Consider the following 13,867-nt stretch of genomic DNA (forward strand, 5'->3'; position numbering starts at 1 on the left):
CCCGCTTGGTTCCGTTATTCCCACCAGGCACTGGGGTTTTCTGGGTGGTGTTCGGATGTGTATGGATGCTCCGTTGTGGATTTGTTGGCACTGAGGACCCCGTTTTTTCGCAGGAACCAGTCGATGTCTTCTTGTACGAACCTGGGCCGCCGTGGAGTGGTCTCGGAGGCCACAGAGTATGTACGGAGTAGTGGTGGTAGGCTGGTGGCAGAAAGAAGTACATAATAATGCCTTTGGCCCTGTTGTCGAGACCCAATTTGGCCTTCAAGGCCAACTACGGGCCCGAAACAGTACGCGTAGAACTATCCACTTTTGAGAAATGTTGCTGCCGCAGCGTCAGCTCGTGTCCGTGAGCTGCGCGAGGGAGTTAAGCCATGCGGAGTCAACGCACCTCCAGATCAATGGTACCATCCTCTCGTAGCGCTTCTGAAAACCCGCAATGGTGTGGTCTGTGATTAGTGACTAACTAATGACTAGGTGCAACGCCATCACCCGTGGATGTCAAGCAACCGTCCGGTCAACGGCTCATATTTGAGAGTAAATACCTGGACGTCTGTGTCAACCGGGCCTGTAATTTCGTAGAAAGGCGCGGAGTACAGTGGACGTACGTCGTATCGACAGAGGATCCGGCGTTATTCCCGCAGCCGCTCTCGAGGGCCTACAAAGTAGTACGTATGCAGGTTCAGGACGGCTGTCAGATCGATGCTTGCTTGCGTAAGTCGATGGTGAGCATTTGACTCGTCGCTGGCTGCTCTGTGCTGGGGAACTGAGAGGCCGGGACTGGCTGAAGCTGATCGCTGCTGCCGTCGATTGCTCCTTCCCTCGCTCGCTCTCGGCCGCTCCCTCGGCCACTCACTCACCCACACTCAATCACTCCAGGCCCAGACAGACTCCCAGACACCACCATCCGCCCCCGAGTCGACCACTCGCGCACCCACGCTCCCTCCCAGGGCCCGCCTTCCGCAGTCCTCAGTCGCCAACCCGCCGCTGCACCCTCAATTCTCTTACGTCCTGTGCCGCCGAATCTGCTCGTTCTGCTCGCCTTGCCTACGCCTTAACCTTCGTTATCCTTCGCGTCGCCGGCTGCGAACATTGAGCATCGAGGCTCACTGCGCCCATCTGATGGCCTAGATTGCCAGACACCGGGGCAATTGGGACATGCGCTGCCTTTGGCTTCGCACCCCCGGATCTGCATCTTGGTCGCTCACCATCTTCACCCCTCCCAAAAGGGAGCACCATCGCCGACTGCCCTCTCCTAGCTCTAATTTGCGAACGGCGTCAACTTTGTCACTCTGTGATAGCCATACTTGCGGCCGTGCCACGCTCAACGCTTTGCGTCTTTGCATTGGGGGACGTTTCGTTGGTTTATTTGTCCCAGACTCTAGCGCATGATCCTTTCTTCCGAACCTCTCACATCCCGTCCGACGGCGACTCGTCTCAACACCCACGACCCGATATCCGCTACCGTCCTCTCGAGTGATCACGACGCACATCATGGCGACGGAAATGGCTGAGGACGACGCCGGGGCGTTGTCTGTCGGTGACTGGCAAATTTCTGATGTCCCTTCCCCGGCCGACAGCTCCAAGTCCGACACCGAAGTGGATGAAAAGGCCGGTTCCGACCCAAATGCGCCTTCACAACCAATACAAAAGCGCCGGCGAGTTACTCGCGCTTGCGACGAATGCCGCCGTAAGAAGATTAAGTGTGACGGGAAACAACCATGCACCCACTGCTCCGTGTATAGCTACGGTAAGATGCGATAATATCCTCCCGATATGTAGTGGGCGAGTATAGAGGGCCACTTGGCATGTATCGCACCAGATTTATTGGATTCGCTTTGCTAACAATGAGTTATTTTGTTGCCCCCGAAAAGAATGTACTTACGACAAGCCGTCAAACCGTCGAAGGAATCCTGCGCCACAATACATCGAAGCGTTGGAAAGCAGACTACAACGGGCGGAGACTCTACTACGAAAGTTTATGCCCGATGTCGATTTAGCCGACCCAAATCTGGACCCAGCCATTCAACAAGAGTTTCACAATCGTGAACAGGCACGCGCAGGGGCTGGCAAAATGCGATCCGCGGCCGCTGCCGCACCCGACGCCGGAGATGCTAAGCTCATGACCATGATTGATTCAATAGGCCAGCTTGATTTGGATGACAAAGGTGGATGGGATTTTCATGGTACCTCCTCAGGTGCTGTCTTTTTGAAGAGAATGAAGGAACAGTTCCGCGGGCTTCTGGGTCCAGTTAGCAAGGCACCTTTCTTACCACGGGCCGAACGTGCGTCAGGCCTCAGTGCACTTGATACGCCTTCTCCGGCAGCTGGCGCATCTCCATTTTCGTCAATCTCTGCGTATCCTGAACTTCCGCCAAAGGATGTCGCCAGGAAGCTTTGCTATTACTCTTTGAGCTGCGCAACGTGTCTCGTTCGAATCATCCATATACCGACGTTTTATGAAAAATTCGAGCAGATCTATGACAGGCCAATCGAGAGTCTCAACCAGGAAGAAACTCATTTCTTGGGACTTGTTCATGCTGTCATTGCCTTGGGCTGCATGTACAACAACCTCGAGGACTCCAACCCAACCGCTGGAGGTTACAAGACGGCAATTGAAGAAGGGTAAGCTGAAATATATGTCTCTTTTATATATACCTGCGCTTTAGACTTCGCAAAGCAAAAAGCTAATATTAATTGCTGTAGTCTCAAATATTATCGTGCTGCCAAAAGCCTGCTACAAGATCTTGCCGACTGCCGCGATATTGTTTCGCTTCAAGCCTTACTTTTTATGACTCTGTTTCTCCAAGCCACCTCTAATCTTAGTGCATGCTACTCTTTTGTGGGCATTGCTTTACGCTCAGCATTGCGTATAGGCTTGCATCGGCACCTGGAGCACGAAAAGATTGGAGTGATTGAACAAGAAGTTCGCAAGCGAGTATTTTACGTCATTCGGCAGATGGACATCTACGTATCTACCATGCTTGGCTTCCCGCTCCTTCTTAATATCGACGATGTCGACCAGCCATTCCCGACCGAGGTTGATGACGAGTTCATCACAGATACGGGCATCATGCCACCTCCTCTTGGCACACCTTCCTTCTTTGAAGCGTTCAATGCCCACACTCGCTTGATGGAGGTGCTTGGCAAGATTACCAAGTTTGTGTATCCCATGCATATGCAAGGCCAACCGGCTGGAAAAGGGGATAGCGGCACCACATCCTGTCTCATTAGTTACGGCCGCATCAAGGAAATTGAGGCCGATTTGCAAACCTGGTATGATAGACTGCCGGAGATGTGGCGACCGAGCCCAGATGGGCCGATAGAGGTTGTCCGGTGAGGAACATTCCTGTTTAAATTCTATGAAGAGAAGAGACTTGGTCATACTAACTGGATTTTTGCAGTGTGAGGCATCTCTTACGTTTTGCCTATGCTCACGTTCAGCTCGTCTTATATCGACCTTTTCTTCATTATATTTCTCCTCGGCACAGTCACGGAACAAAAGTCGATGAATTATCATATGCATGCGCGGCTGCCGCCGTAAGCGTGTCACGCAATATCGTACATATTGGGCTAGAGATTCGGAAGCAGCGCGTCCTCAGTGGGCCTTACTGGTTCATGCTTTACACCGAATTCTACGCCGTACTCTCTCTGGTATTTTACGCTATTGAGAATCCCGACAAGCCTGGTTCTCAAGAAGTCTTGGCCGATGCTCATGCCGGGCGTCAAATGATCGCTGACCTGGCAGACAAAAGTCTCTCAGCTGATAGAGTGACCAAAGCATTAAAAGTTGGTAGAAACTGAATGAGCATGCGTATCGTATGGCATAGGTTACTGACAGAACTCTTCTAGGTACTTTTTGACCAACTTCCTGAAAGGCTGGAGCAAGCCCGTTTAGCAAGGCCTGCAGGCAATTCCAGGAAACGATCTGCTGCAGGATCCAAGTCTGGGTCGATATCAACAACACACGCAGGCGCCAGCCGGACTATACCAGTGGCCAGAGCCGAAGATTTCATCCGAAGCCGCAGCGGCGGCCTCCCAGGGCCCTTTGGAGCACCAAACTCTCGAGGCTCTGTTGATGGCAGTATGGGCCAATCATCGGACCCAAGCTTCCATGACATTCCCTTTTCAGGCAGTATGCATGATATTCTTCCTATGGACTTATCATCCCGGACAACCCCGGACTCCACCAGCAATGCAAGCAGCACTCACCGACACAGGTTTCCATCGCAACCACTGAATGCCCATTCTATACACAACCCTGTGAACAAACTGGACTCTCTCATGTTTCCGTCCGAGGACCCCTTCGCTTACCCCAACCAGCCCATGATGGAGCTTGGCTTTCAACCAAAGGCAGATGCACCGGGAATCACCATGGCCGCCCCGAATGCATCATTCTTCTTCACTGGCTCCTTCGAGGAAATGGGTGATCAGATTCTGGGACAACCTCCGCCGTACATGACTCCCCAACAACAGCACCATCCTATGGGAATGGCAGCGTCCATGTACGATCCGCACAATATGATGGCACTGCACTCTACTCAGCAGCAACAACAACACAATAGGCAAATGCAACAACAAGCCATGCATCAACAGCAGCACCAGCAACAACAAGGCGGGGGGATATTCGCCAGCTTCCGCCGTGCCAGAGCGGACCGGCAACAAGAGAGACAGATCGAGCAAATGTTCACACAACAGGGTATGCAGGCAGATTGGGGGAGCTTTTTTGGTTCTGGGAGAGGTGGCTTCCAAGGAATGTGATTGACTACCACCACATGATACCCATTTTCCTTTGATTTCGTGGTGTAAGGGCATGGAGCGACTGAGGCTCCCTTTTTTTTCTTTTGTGCGGAAAATCTGTGCCTCATTTTTCTTTGCCTTTTTTTTTGGTCCTGATTGTTGTCTCTTTTCTACAGCGTGGCCATCTGTGTGGCGTAACGAGATCTGATTTTACATCTTATTCCCTTTTTGTTTTGTAATGTTGATTCTTGTGATGGCTTCATGGGAGTCGGCTTGAAGCCGCGGGACATGACCAAGTTCGGAAGCATTCACTATAACGGCAGAATTGGACTGGCGCGTATGGGACATGCAAAGTGAGCGCATACATGAATTACACAGACTCAGACGGGACAGGGCGATTAAAACAATACATGTAGCTTGGGGTTGGGTTGGGCCCGTCGTTGGCGGTGGATAGATGAATGTCGTTAGTTGTTTGGGCGAAACTCTGGTTGGCGAGCGGGAGTATCTGGAGTAGAGGTTGACTTGTATATACATACTTACCTGGCGAAGCAAACAATTTACGGGGCACATGGAAGCTGCCAAGGCACTCCTTGTTTCTGTTATGATATAACGCGAGATGTGTTTTTTTTTGTCTCCTTGCGCACCTTGGCCCTGACGCAGCCACTGCACCACCGTGAGGCGAGAATCGCATCCGGTCCCCATATGGGACTGAAAGACGGAACAAAGCACCCTGGTTCAAGGACCAAGGCCACCTATGATGGTGGTGGCAAAGAGGTACAGGTTCATTGTGCCTCGTCAACGCCGAGCTCAGTCTCGCAAGGCGGACAGGCCGGGTGCCTGCAGAGATGGCAAGCTGGCCGAACAAGAGCAAAAGCAAAAGAGTAGCATTACAGTGGATGGGATTCGTTCTTGTGCATCATCCAAAGTTCCCGTGGGTGGCAAGTTCGGAGTAGTTTGGCTGATATCCTGGGCGAATGCTGGTGCGATCGGCAAAGGTACACGGCCGAACCTTGGGGCACGTCGGAGCCGACCTGACATTGGATATCAGATGATGAGCACATGCTATTGTGGCGTCGACTATATTTTGCCCCAGTATGTACATGTACCAATGGATCGGGCCAGTCGACGTGTGGTTGTTACCTACTAAGTACTGAGATGGCCTTGAATATACCGGGTTGAATGCTTGTGTTCTTGCTTGGTGTGCTCACCGTATGGAAGTGTCTCTGGTGGAATGCGAAACTGCGGAACATTGAAATGCCCACATGTAGAGTTAATTACGCAGGCCTTGGCTAACTGACCAACCCTAAAGCAGCGAGGCGTTCCGGGCTGAACGTAATGTTCGGCGGACAACCCCAGACCATCTCCCTTCATCACCTTCCATTCCAGGCAGACATCGAACCTGGATCGTGCATTGTCAGCAACGGAGGCTGGAAGCGGACTAGCAACCGGCTGCACGATAGACCGCCACAAAGGAGCTTCGAGCCAGCGTCGCACGCGGGGGCAAGGAGGAGAAGAAGCAAGCACTGAGTCGACCGACAGGTGTCCTGGGGCCTTGTTGGAACAGCATTACCTGATGGAAATGGACTACGACCTGGTTATGGAGGACGAGTTTGACGCCCTGTGAGTTTGCCCAGTCCGACGGCCGTGTAACCGCTGGTTGAGACAGTCTGCTAATTTGTACGCCATGCAGCTGTTTGGATGTCAGGCGGCATCGTGACTCGGCTTCAAAGACCAAATATCCTGGTAAGACGAGCAACCCAGTCGCCCAACAGCTCCTGGCAAGCTTCCTCTCCAGCATTGAGCACGATGAGGACGGCGCTAATTGGGGGAAACAGCCAAACTCCACGCCCGCAAAGTGGTGAGGGAGCTCGGCGTCGATGATGGCCTCATTTACCTCCCTGGCCAACCCGAGATCTCGCTGGAGGATTCCGACCAGCCGCGACTCTTCCGTCAGCGACGATAGTATGTCCAGGAAACTTTTTGTTGCTCCCAATTCTGCCTCCCTCTGCTCCCCACGAGGCTAACACTGGAAACCCTCCCCCCCGAAGCTTCTTTTACATAACGGGTGCCAACTTTGAGGACTGCACCGCGACATACGAAGTCAAACACGACAAGCTCACACTATGGATCCCGTATGTCGAGCCTCGCCAGGTCCTCTGGTTCGGCTCCAAACCGTCGGCTGCCGAGTGCAAGCGCCGCTACGATGTCGATGAGGTGAGGTACACGACACAGCTGAGCGGCTTTTTGCGCAGTTTTGCAGCGCAGCCTTCGCCGCCAGTCACGTACATTCTTCATCCGAAGCAGGCGCCGGACCTGGGCCATGGAAGCCAGTCCCAGCTGTGTCTCGACTCCTCCCTCCTGCTGCCGGCCATGGACCGCGCCCGTGTCGTCAAGTCCGACTACGAGGTCGCCATGGTGCGCCGCGCCAACAATATCTCGAGCGCCGCCCATCGCAAGGTCGCCGAGCGCATCTTGCGCCTCACCAACGAGCGGGAGATCGAGGCCATTATCCAGGCGGTGTGCATCGCCAGCGGCTCCCGTTCCCAGGCGTATCCCATCATTGCTGGGTCGGGAGCCAACGGCGCGACTCTGCACTACGGCTCCAACAACGCCTCCCTCGGCGGCAAGCAGTGCGTCGTCATCGACGCCGGCTGCGAGTGGAACTGCTACGCGAGCGACATAACGCGCACGCTGCCGCTCTCGGGCGCGTGGACGCCGAAAGGGGCGGCCATCCACGCCATTGTCCAGCGCATGCAGGACGAGTGCATCGCCAAGGTTGGGCCGGGAGCGGCCTGGCGCGAGATTCACCTTCACGCGGCTTCGGTTGGCATGGAGGGCCTGCTCGGGCTCGGCATTCTAAAGGGCCGTCGTGAGGACGTTGCTCGCGCCGGCACCGTCGCTGCCTTCTTCCCGCACGGCCTCGGCCACCACGTTGGGCTGGACGTCCACGACGTCTCTGGCACGCTGGCCCTTTCCGCTGCCGAGGGACGCGGCCAGCAGCTCGACTTTGGGAAGAGGGCCATGGTGACGCCCTCGATGCTCGCGGACATGACCTGTGCGAGTTCATCCCAAGACGCTGTGGGTGGTGGGCGGAGCAAGACGCAGCTCCTGCTGCCAAACATGATTGTGACTGTTGAACCTGGAATGTAAGTGTCTTGCGCCCCTTGGCTCAGGGTCGTCTGATTTGCTGACTTGCGCGAACCCAGCTATTTCTGCCGCGAATACCTAGAGGGTTACTTCCGCAGTGACCCTGCCCATGCCGACTTTATTGACTGGGATCTGCTCGAGGAGTACTATGACGTTGGTGGTGTTCGTATCGAGGATTGCATCCTTGTCACGGAGGATGGATATGAGAACCTGACAGTTGCGCCCAAGGGTGACGAACTACTGGATGTTATTAATAAAGGGAAGAAATAGATGGAATGCGCCATACAATCAATAGGGCTTCAGGATATCAAAACATGTGTGTTCACAAGTCAGACCTTCTCGTCAATACGAGCAGTTCGTTGTTTAAATTTTAATCTTAATTTTTTTTCCCAGTGTAATATCTGCATATGCATGGATTTCACGCTGCATTGTCTCGCTCGCCCACCTCCTCTTCCAGCAATGTCCAAAAATACGCCTTGTTGTTACGACCGTAATCACCCAAAACCTTCTAGAGTATACATAATGAGACTCGCCAATTCCCTCGCCAATCACCCCGCAGCAAATACGTCTATTTGCTGTCCTTGGCACGGAGTGTCAACAGCCCATGGTGCTCCTTACAAATACTTCTTGGGGCTACTCGCTCTACGGCGTTTATACACCACATACCCAGCCACAAGAACAATTTGCGTACCCACAAAGAACACCATCAATTTACCATGGCCGGGAATGCTGTCACTTAAAGCCGCAGAGAGAGATCGGTGGTGGTTGCGCAGGTTGGTTTCAAAGGATTCGCCGTGAGCCTCCAGCTTCTGCCTCATATCGTGGTGCATGCTGTGGATTTCGGACTCTAATTCCCTGATCTTGGATTGCAGATCACCGATTTGTCGAAGAGCTGCGAGCTCGTGACGAAGAGAGTCAAATGCCTTCTTCATTTCCTCGTGCCGGACCTCGTCCATTTGGTGGTGTTTAGAAACGGCGTTATACACTCCGCTTATCTGGTGAGTAGCAGCTTGGAGACGGTTATGAAGGTCTGCGAACTGCTCCTTGGACGTCTGGAAGATGTCAGCAGATTGGTCGGGGATTGCGTTGCCAAAGTCATCGTTCTTGTTCTCCTGTGCTTTCTGTCCTTGGTTGTTGTCAGGTTGATGCTGTCGAGAATTGTACTGGAATTGATTGTTGTCCCCAGACACAGTCGAATCAGACATGACAACGAGCTTGAAGATTTCGAAAGAGTCAGGTGTTTCGGGCGTAGCTGCAGTGATACCAAAGTAGTACCCAGGAGGCAGTGAAACCTTGTCCGTCTCGAAGCAGGTGCGGCCATCAATTTCGACTTTGAAACTAGAAGCCGTCTGCCGGAGCTTGATTTGTGATGGTCGGCCAAGATTTCGGTAGAAATAGTTGCACTGTCCGAATGCAAGCCTGTCCACATTGGGCTGTGACACGTAGTCGACGGTACCGTCGTTCAAGAAACCACGGATCATGCCACCGGAACCACCATGTGTGTCAATAACCAGTGCCAGACCGTCGAATTTACCCGCCGTATAGACGCTATTAGTACCAACTTCCTCCTTGCCTCGCCTTGCAAACCAAATGTTCAGGTTACCACCTGCTCGGTCCGGTCCGCTTGCACGGAAGTCTACGTCAGCCACCCAAGTTGAGCGCGTGAGAGGTGAATCTGACCAAATCGACGATCGCTGGTTGCCCGGATCCATCGGCGTGAGGATAATTTTGTTGGAAAGGAGCTGCGGCTGCTGAGGCTGACCCGTGATTGTGAAATGTGGGATCTTTCCGTCGTCGGCACCCAGACTACGGTCAAAGTCCTTGTTAGTCGGTGCTGGCCATTCGTGTTCTTAAAGTAGGCTCGGAATCAACTCACCGTCCGGAATGACCAAAGCTAAGCTCGCTGATCAAGACCTGTGCCTGCGAGGGGCCAGCAGCGACCAGAGTAGCGAGGGCTACAAGATGACGGGGGAATAGCATGATGTCGAGGTTGGGACAATGATGCCGCCCACAAATGTAATGTATATTATACAATTAGGAGCCTGTGACTCGGGTCGCAAAATTGGATCGTGTATCAAAGTCGTCGGCCAGTCCAGCTGGTTATGCTGTGCCGAACACTTTGTTTGACGGCGCACGAATCGCTTGCCCCACGAAGATAACCAGACGGATTGACGTTTGACAGCGTGGTCCTACTGATCATAAGAACAATCAATTAAATAAACTGCATATGAGGAAAGAAATAGGTGTGCTGGTTCACCAAAAAACCCATATATGGTATCTTGACGAGTGACAAAAAGTGCAAGGCGTGGACAAATACAACCAAGTCGGCTTGCAACGGCCAGATATCATTGATGTGGACAGATGGCGTTGATCCGTGTCTACGGAGTACAACTTCAGCAACCTGCAGGGTGAGCTTCCCCAATGTCGCAGGTTCAGGGGGTTGCGAGAGCTGATTGGTGCTGACACCTCCTCTTACCGTGTCAAGAGGCAGGGATTGCTGTCCAATAACTGAGGAGAGTCCAAGAGTACGTACCCGGGTTGGTGGGGCTGCTAATCAGCTTCTAAGCTGTACCTGTGGCCTCACGACTTCGCTCCGTTGCTGATCGCGACGTGAAAAGCAGTGATCTCGACATTTCTGGTCGCATCACCGTCGCCCACTCGCCAACCCGTACAGGACGAGCTGATGGTAAAGAAGTTTATTCTACTAGCCAATAATTTACTTGGGACCTTGCCATGAGGGTGTCCTCAGGAGCACTATTAGTAGCCCTTTGTCTCTGAGCATCATCTACGCCATGTCGGAATCATATCCCAGTTTAACGCAGTGTGCGGTTGTGGCCGCTGCGTTCAAAGTCCTTCTGTTTCCTGCCTAGTATGTTTAAATCCCTACTGTTTAGTTACTATCGTTTTCATAGCAGGTTTTATAACACCAAAGACGCCTACAATTCTCGCAGTCCGATTCCGTCGAACAGTTTTGTCTAACATGCCCACAGCAAATCCACAGATTTCGAGGTACATCGCAACTGGCTTGCCATTACCAATAGCCTTTCTTTATCCGAATGGTATTATGAGAAGACGTCAGAATGGACTCTCGACTATCCTCCCTTCTTCGCTTACTTCGAGTGGGTTCTCGCGCATTTGGCTCGACTGGTCGACCCCGCGATGGTGAAGGTCTACAATTTGAATCACGAAAGCTGGCAAACCGTATACTTTCAACGCGCAACTGTTATCGCTACCGAGCTACTACTCGTTTACGCGCTTCAGCTTTTTATAGACTCGACACTTCTACCATCGAGGCGAGCTGCTCAGGTTGCTGCATTGTCTGTCATGCTCTCCCCCGGCCTGCTGCTTATCGACCACATTCACTTCCAATACAACGGTTTCATGTACGGCATTCTTCTGTGGTCGTTGGTTCTCGCTAGGTCCAAGTCCACACTTTTGCAGAGCGGACTTGTTTTTGCCGCACTTTTATGCTTCAAGCATATTTACCTCTATCTGGCCCCTGCGTACTTTGTGTTCCTCCTGCGGACATACTGTCTTTCGACCAAGTCATACTTCCAGATCAAATTCCTAAATTGCATCAAGCTTGGATTGGGCATCCTGTCTATTTTCGCCGCGGCATTCGGTCCCTTTGCTCTTATGGGACAGATTCCACAACTACTTAGCAGGCTCTTCCCTTTTTCCCGTGGACTCTGCCACGCTTACTGGGCTCCCAATGTGTGGGCACTCTACTCCTTGGCGGACCGCGTTTTGATTCATCGTAAGTGCATCATGTGGAAGAGGCACAGGCCTTCATTTTTCGTATTTCGATCGTCTCCTGACATTTGCATCAGTTGCCCCAAGATTGGGCCTTGACGTAAAATCAGAGGCTTTGCAGAGCGTCACTAGAGGGCTAGTTGGCGATACCGCCTTCGCCGTTTTGCCCGAGATCTCACCTAGAGTGTGCTTTGTTTTAACACTGCTCTTCCAAGGTCTTCCCCTCCTCAAGCTCTTTCTTACGTCTAATCCGTCATGGGAGTCATTTGTCGGTGCTGTCACTCTTTGCGGGTATGCATCGTTTCTCTTTGGGTGGCACGTTCACGAAAAGGCCATTTTGCTGGTCATCATCCCCTTTAGCCTCATCGCGCTCCGGGACAGAAGACATCTCGGTGCCTTTCGCCCATTGGCGGTTGCTGGTCATGTTTCACTATTTCCATTACTGTTTACGCCCGCGGAATTTCCTGTCAAGACCATATACACCGTCTTCTGGCTGGTTCTATTCTTGATGTCGTTTGACCGGCTGGCACCAGCATCGAGTAAGCCCAGAGTGTTTCTGCTGGATCGCTTCAGCACATTGTACATTGCGGTGAGCATTCCATTAATCGCATATACATCTTTGTTGCACCATGTTATTTTCGGAAAGAGCTATGAGTTTCTACCACTCATGTTCACCAGCTCGTATGCCGCGATAGGGGTCGTCGGTAGTTGGGTCGGATACATGGTGGTATACTTTACCTCGTGAGAAATAAAGAACATGAGCCATAAAATCCGATATCAGTTAGACCTGAATGTTTGGAGATACCCTTAGCTGCGAAATTAAATTCAAGACAATGATATACAGCATGTTGTCTGTCCCTAAACTGAGGCTGAGTAAGCCGTCAACTTCCAGGAATCGACTAGAGGCAATGCAAGTGGGGCAGCAGGTCAACTAGTACTCCACGTGCGACTCAAAGGCTCTGGCCAATGTGTAGTGACGTGGAGCCAAATGTCAAGAGGTGAATTGCTCGGCGGGCTTACTCTTTTTGCTAGGTGTGCTTACTCTCTTAGTATTTATATAAATAGGTAAGTATTTATTATATTTAAACTTTTCTTATATATTTTTAAGAAATAATTTATAATAAAATGTATTTACTTCTTATAAAATATATAGTAATATATTATAATATACTTACGTGGAGCCTAATATCCAGGTACCTACCTGGTGGCGCGTGAGCCCGCCGAGCAATTCATGTCAAGAACCCCAGAGCTTCGGACCTGCGTCGTTATCCCGGGGGTCATGAAGTAGAAGTCACCGCAGAACAAAGATCAAAACAGCCCAACAAGAGCGTGCACAGCGCGTCAATCATCCTTATTCATGTGTTCTTGTCGAAAACAATTGACTCCCGTGAATTAAAGAGTCGGCCAAGCGCAGATCCGCAAGGCCCGGCGTTCAGGCAAAAGTGCCGGCTTCCGATCCGGAGGTCCTGAAGAGACGGAAACAATCAAAATACGATGGAGTGGAGGGACACTTGAGAAAGAAGATTGACGAGAGTGGAATCGGCTTCCCACGCGGAGTGATTTGGCGCTGTGCGCTGTGATGCAGGCACAGAATGCGGCATCAAGATGTAATTTCGAACAGAGTCAGGGTCCAGATGTCCTTGATGCAAGGGTTCACTGACGATGTGCTATAACAGCAGGCTATTTTACGAAACAAGAGCGAGAATGCATGTTTCATGGGCCCAATCGATTCGTACGCGAACGACGAACAAAACGAGCCCAAGAACGTGGGTGAAATGTCAAAATGCACAGCCTTGGTTGCAGAATAAGATGGTTTGGGCAGACGAGTGGTTTTGTGGAGGACATGGTTAAGGCGGTCGGTCGTGGGGAGGAGAAGGCGGAAGCAGACGGGCGGCCGTGTGCCGGGGGTTGTGTGGCTGTCTGGTGTGTCTGGTGTGGGCTTTGTGTCATCTGAGTGGCCACGACGGGCAAGGGCAACATTTGAAGTCAGGGCCGTGGTCTGCTCCAACTGTGGCGGGCACCAGCTGCACAATTGGCCTGGTGAACGTGGTGAACATTGGTGCTTTTTCTTCCTATTCGTCTTTTCACTCCCAGTTTTTTTGTGCTCGAGCAACTTCGGTGAACCGTGGTTCTCAACGCGCTCTGTACTTTGGTGCGTGTCACGAGCCAGTGGGCCCTCGGAGCAGATGCTCGAGTGTCAAAGACGCACTCTGACATGGGAAAGGGA

General features: G+C 52.1%; 4 protein-coding genes across 4 annotated transcripts; 3 read left to right on the forward strand and 1 right to left on the reverse strand.

Moving 5' to 3' along the window:
- Positions 1-1,494: 1,494 nt before the first annotated feature.
- Positions 1,495-4,761, forward strand: ASG1_0 (Activator of stress response 1; the record flags this gene model as incomplete). Its single annotated transcript, XM_014688796.1, has 5 exons — positions 1,495-1,750; positions 1,875-2,625; positions 2,707-3,336; positions 3,405-3,789; positions 3,853-4,761. The coding sequence occupies 5 exons, from the start codon at positions 1,495-1,497 to the stop codon at positions 4,759-4,761; spliced, it is 2,931 nt and encodes a 976-aa protein (XP_014544282.1).
- A 1,558-nt stretch (positions 4,762-6,319) lies between these two features.
- G6M90_00g056970 (uncharacterized protein) lies at positions 6,320-8,157 on the forward strand (the record flags this gene model as incomplete). The annotated part of the gene is made up of 5 exons (XM_014688797.2): positions 6,320-6,360; positions 6,431-6,483; positions 6,576-6,702; positions 6,789-7,886; positions 7,947-8,157. 5 exons carry the CDS (start codon positions 6,320-6,322, stop codon positions 8,155-8,157), a joined length of 1,530 nt encoding a protein of 509 aa, XP_014544283.2.
- A 344-nt stretch (positions 8,158-8,501) lies between these two features.
- LMAN1 (Protein ERGIC-53) lies at positions 8,502-9,867 on the reverse strand (the record flags this gene model as incomplete). Its single annotated transcript, XM_014688798.1, has 2 exons — positions 8,502-9,693; positions 9,764-9,867. The coding sequence occupies 2 exons, from the start codon at positions 9,865-9,867 to the stop codon at positions 8,502-8,504; spliced, it is 1,296 nt and encodes a 431-aa protein (XP_014544284.1).
- An 812-nt stretch (positions 9,868-10,679) lies between these two features.
- On the forward strand, positions 10,680-12,385 carry ALG8 (Dolichyl pyrophosphate Glc1Man9GlcNAc2 alpha-1,3-glucosyltransferase; the record flags this gene model as incomplete). The annotated part of the gene is made up of 3 exons (XM_014688799.1): positions 10,680-10,756; positions 10,878-11,644; positions 11,718-12,385. The coding sequence occupies 3 exons, from the start codon at positions 10,680-10,682 to the stop codon at positions 12,383-12,385; spliced, it is 1,512 nt and encodes a 503-aa protein (XP_014544285.1).
- Between the last annotated feature and the right edge of the window lie 1,482 nt (positions 12,386-13,867).

The sequence above is a fragment of the Metarhizium brunneum genome, chromosome 3, assembly GCF_013426205.1.
Source record: "Metarhizium brunneum chromosome 3, complete sequence".
NCBI classification, from domain to species: Eukaryota; Fungi; Ascomycota; class Sordariomycetes; order Hypocreales; family Clavicipitaceae; genus Metarhizium; species Metarhizium brunneum.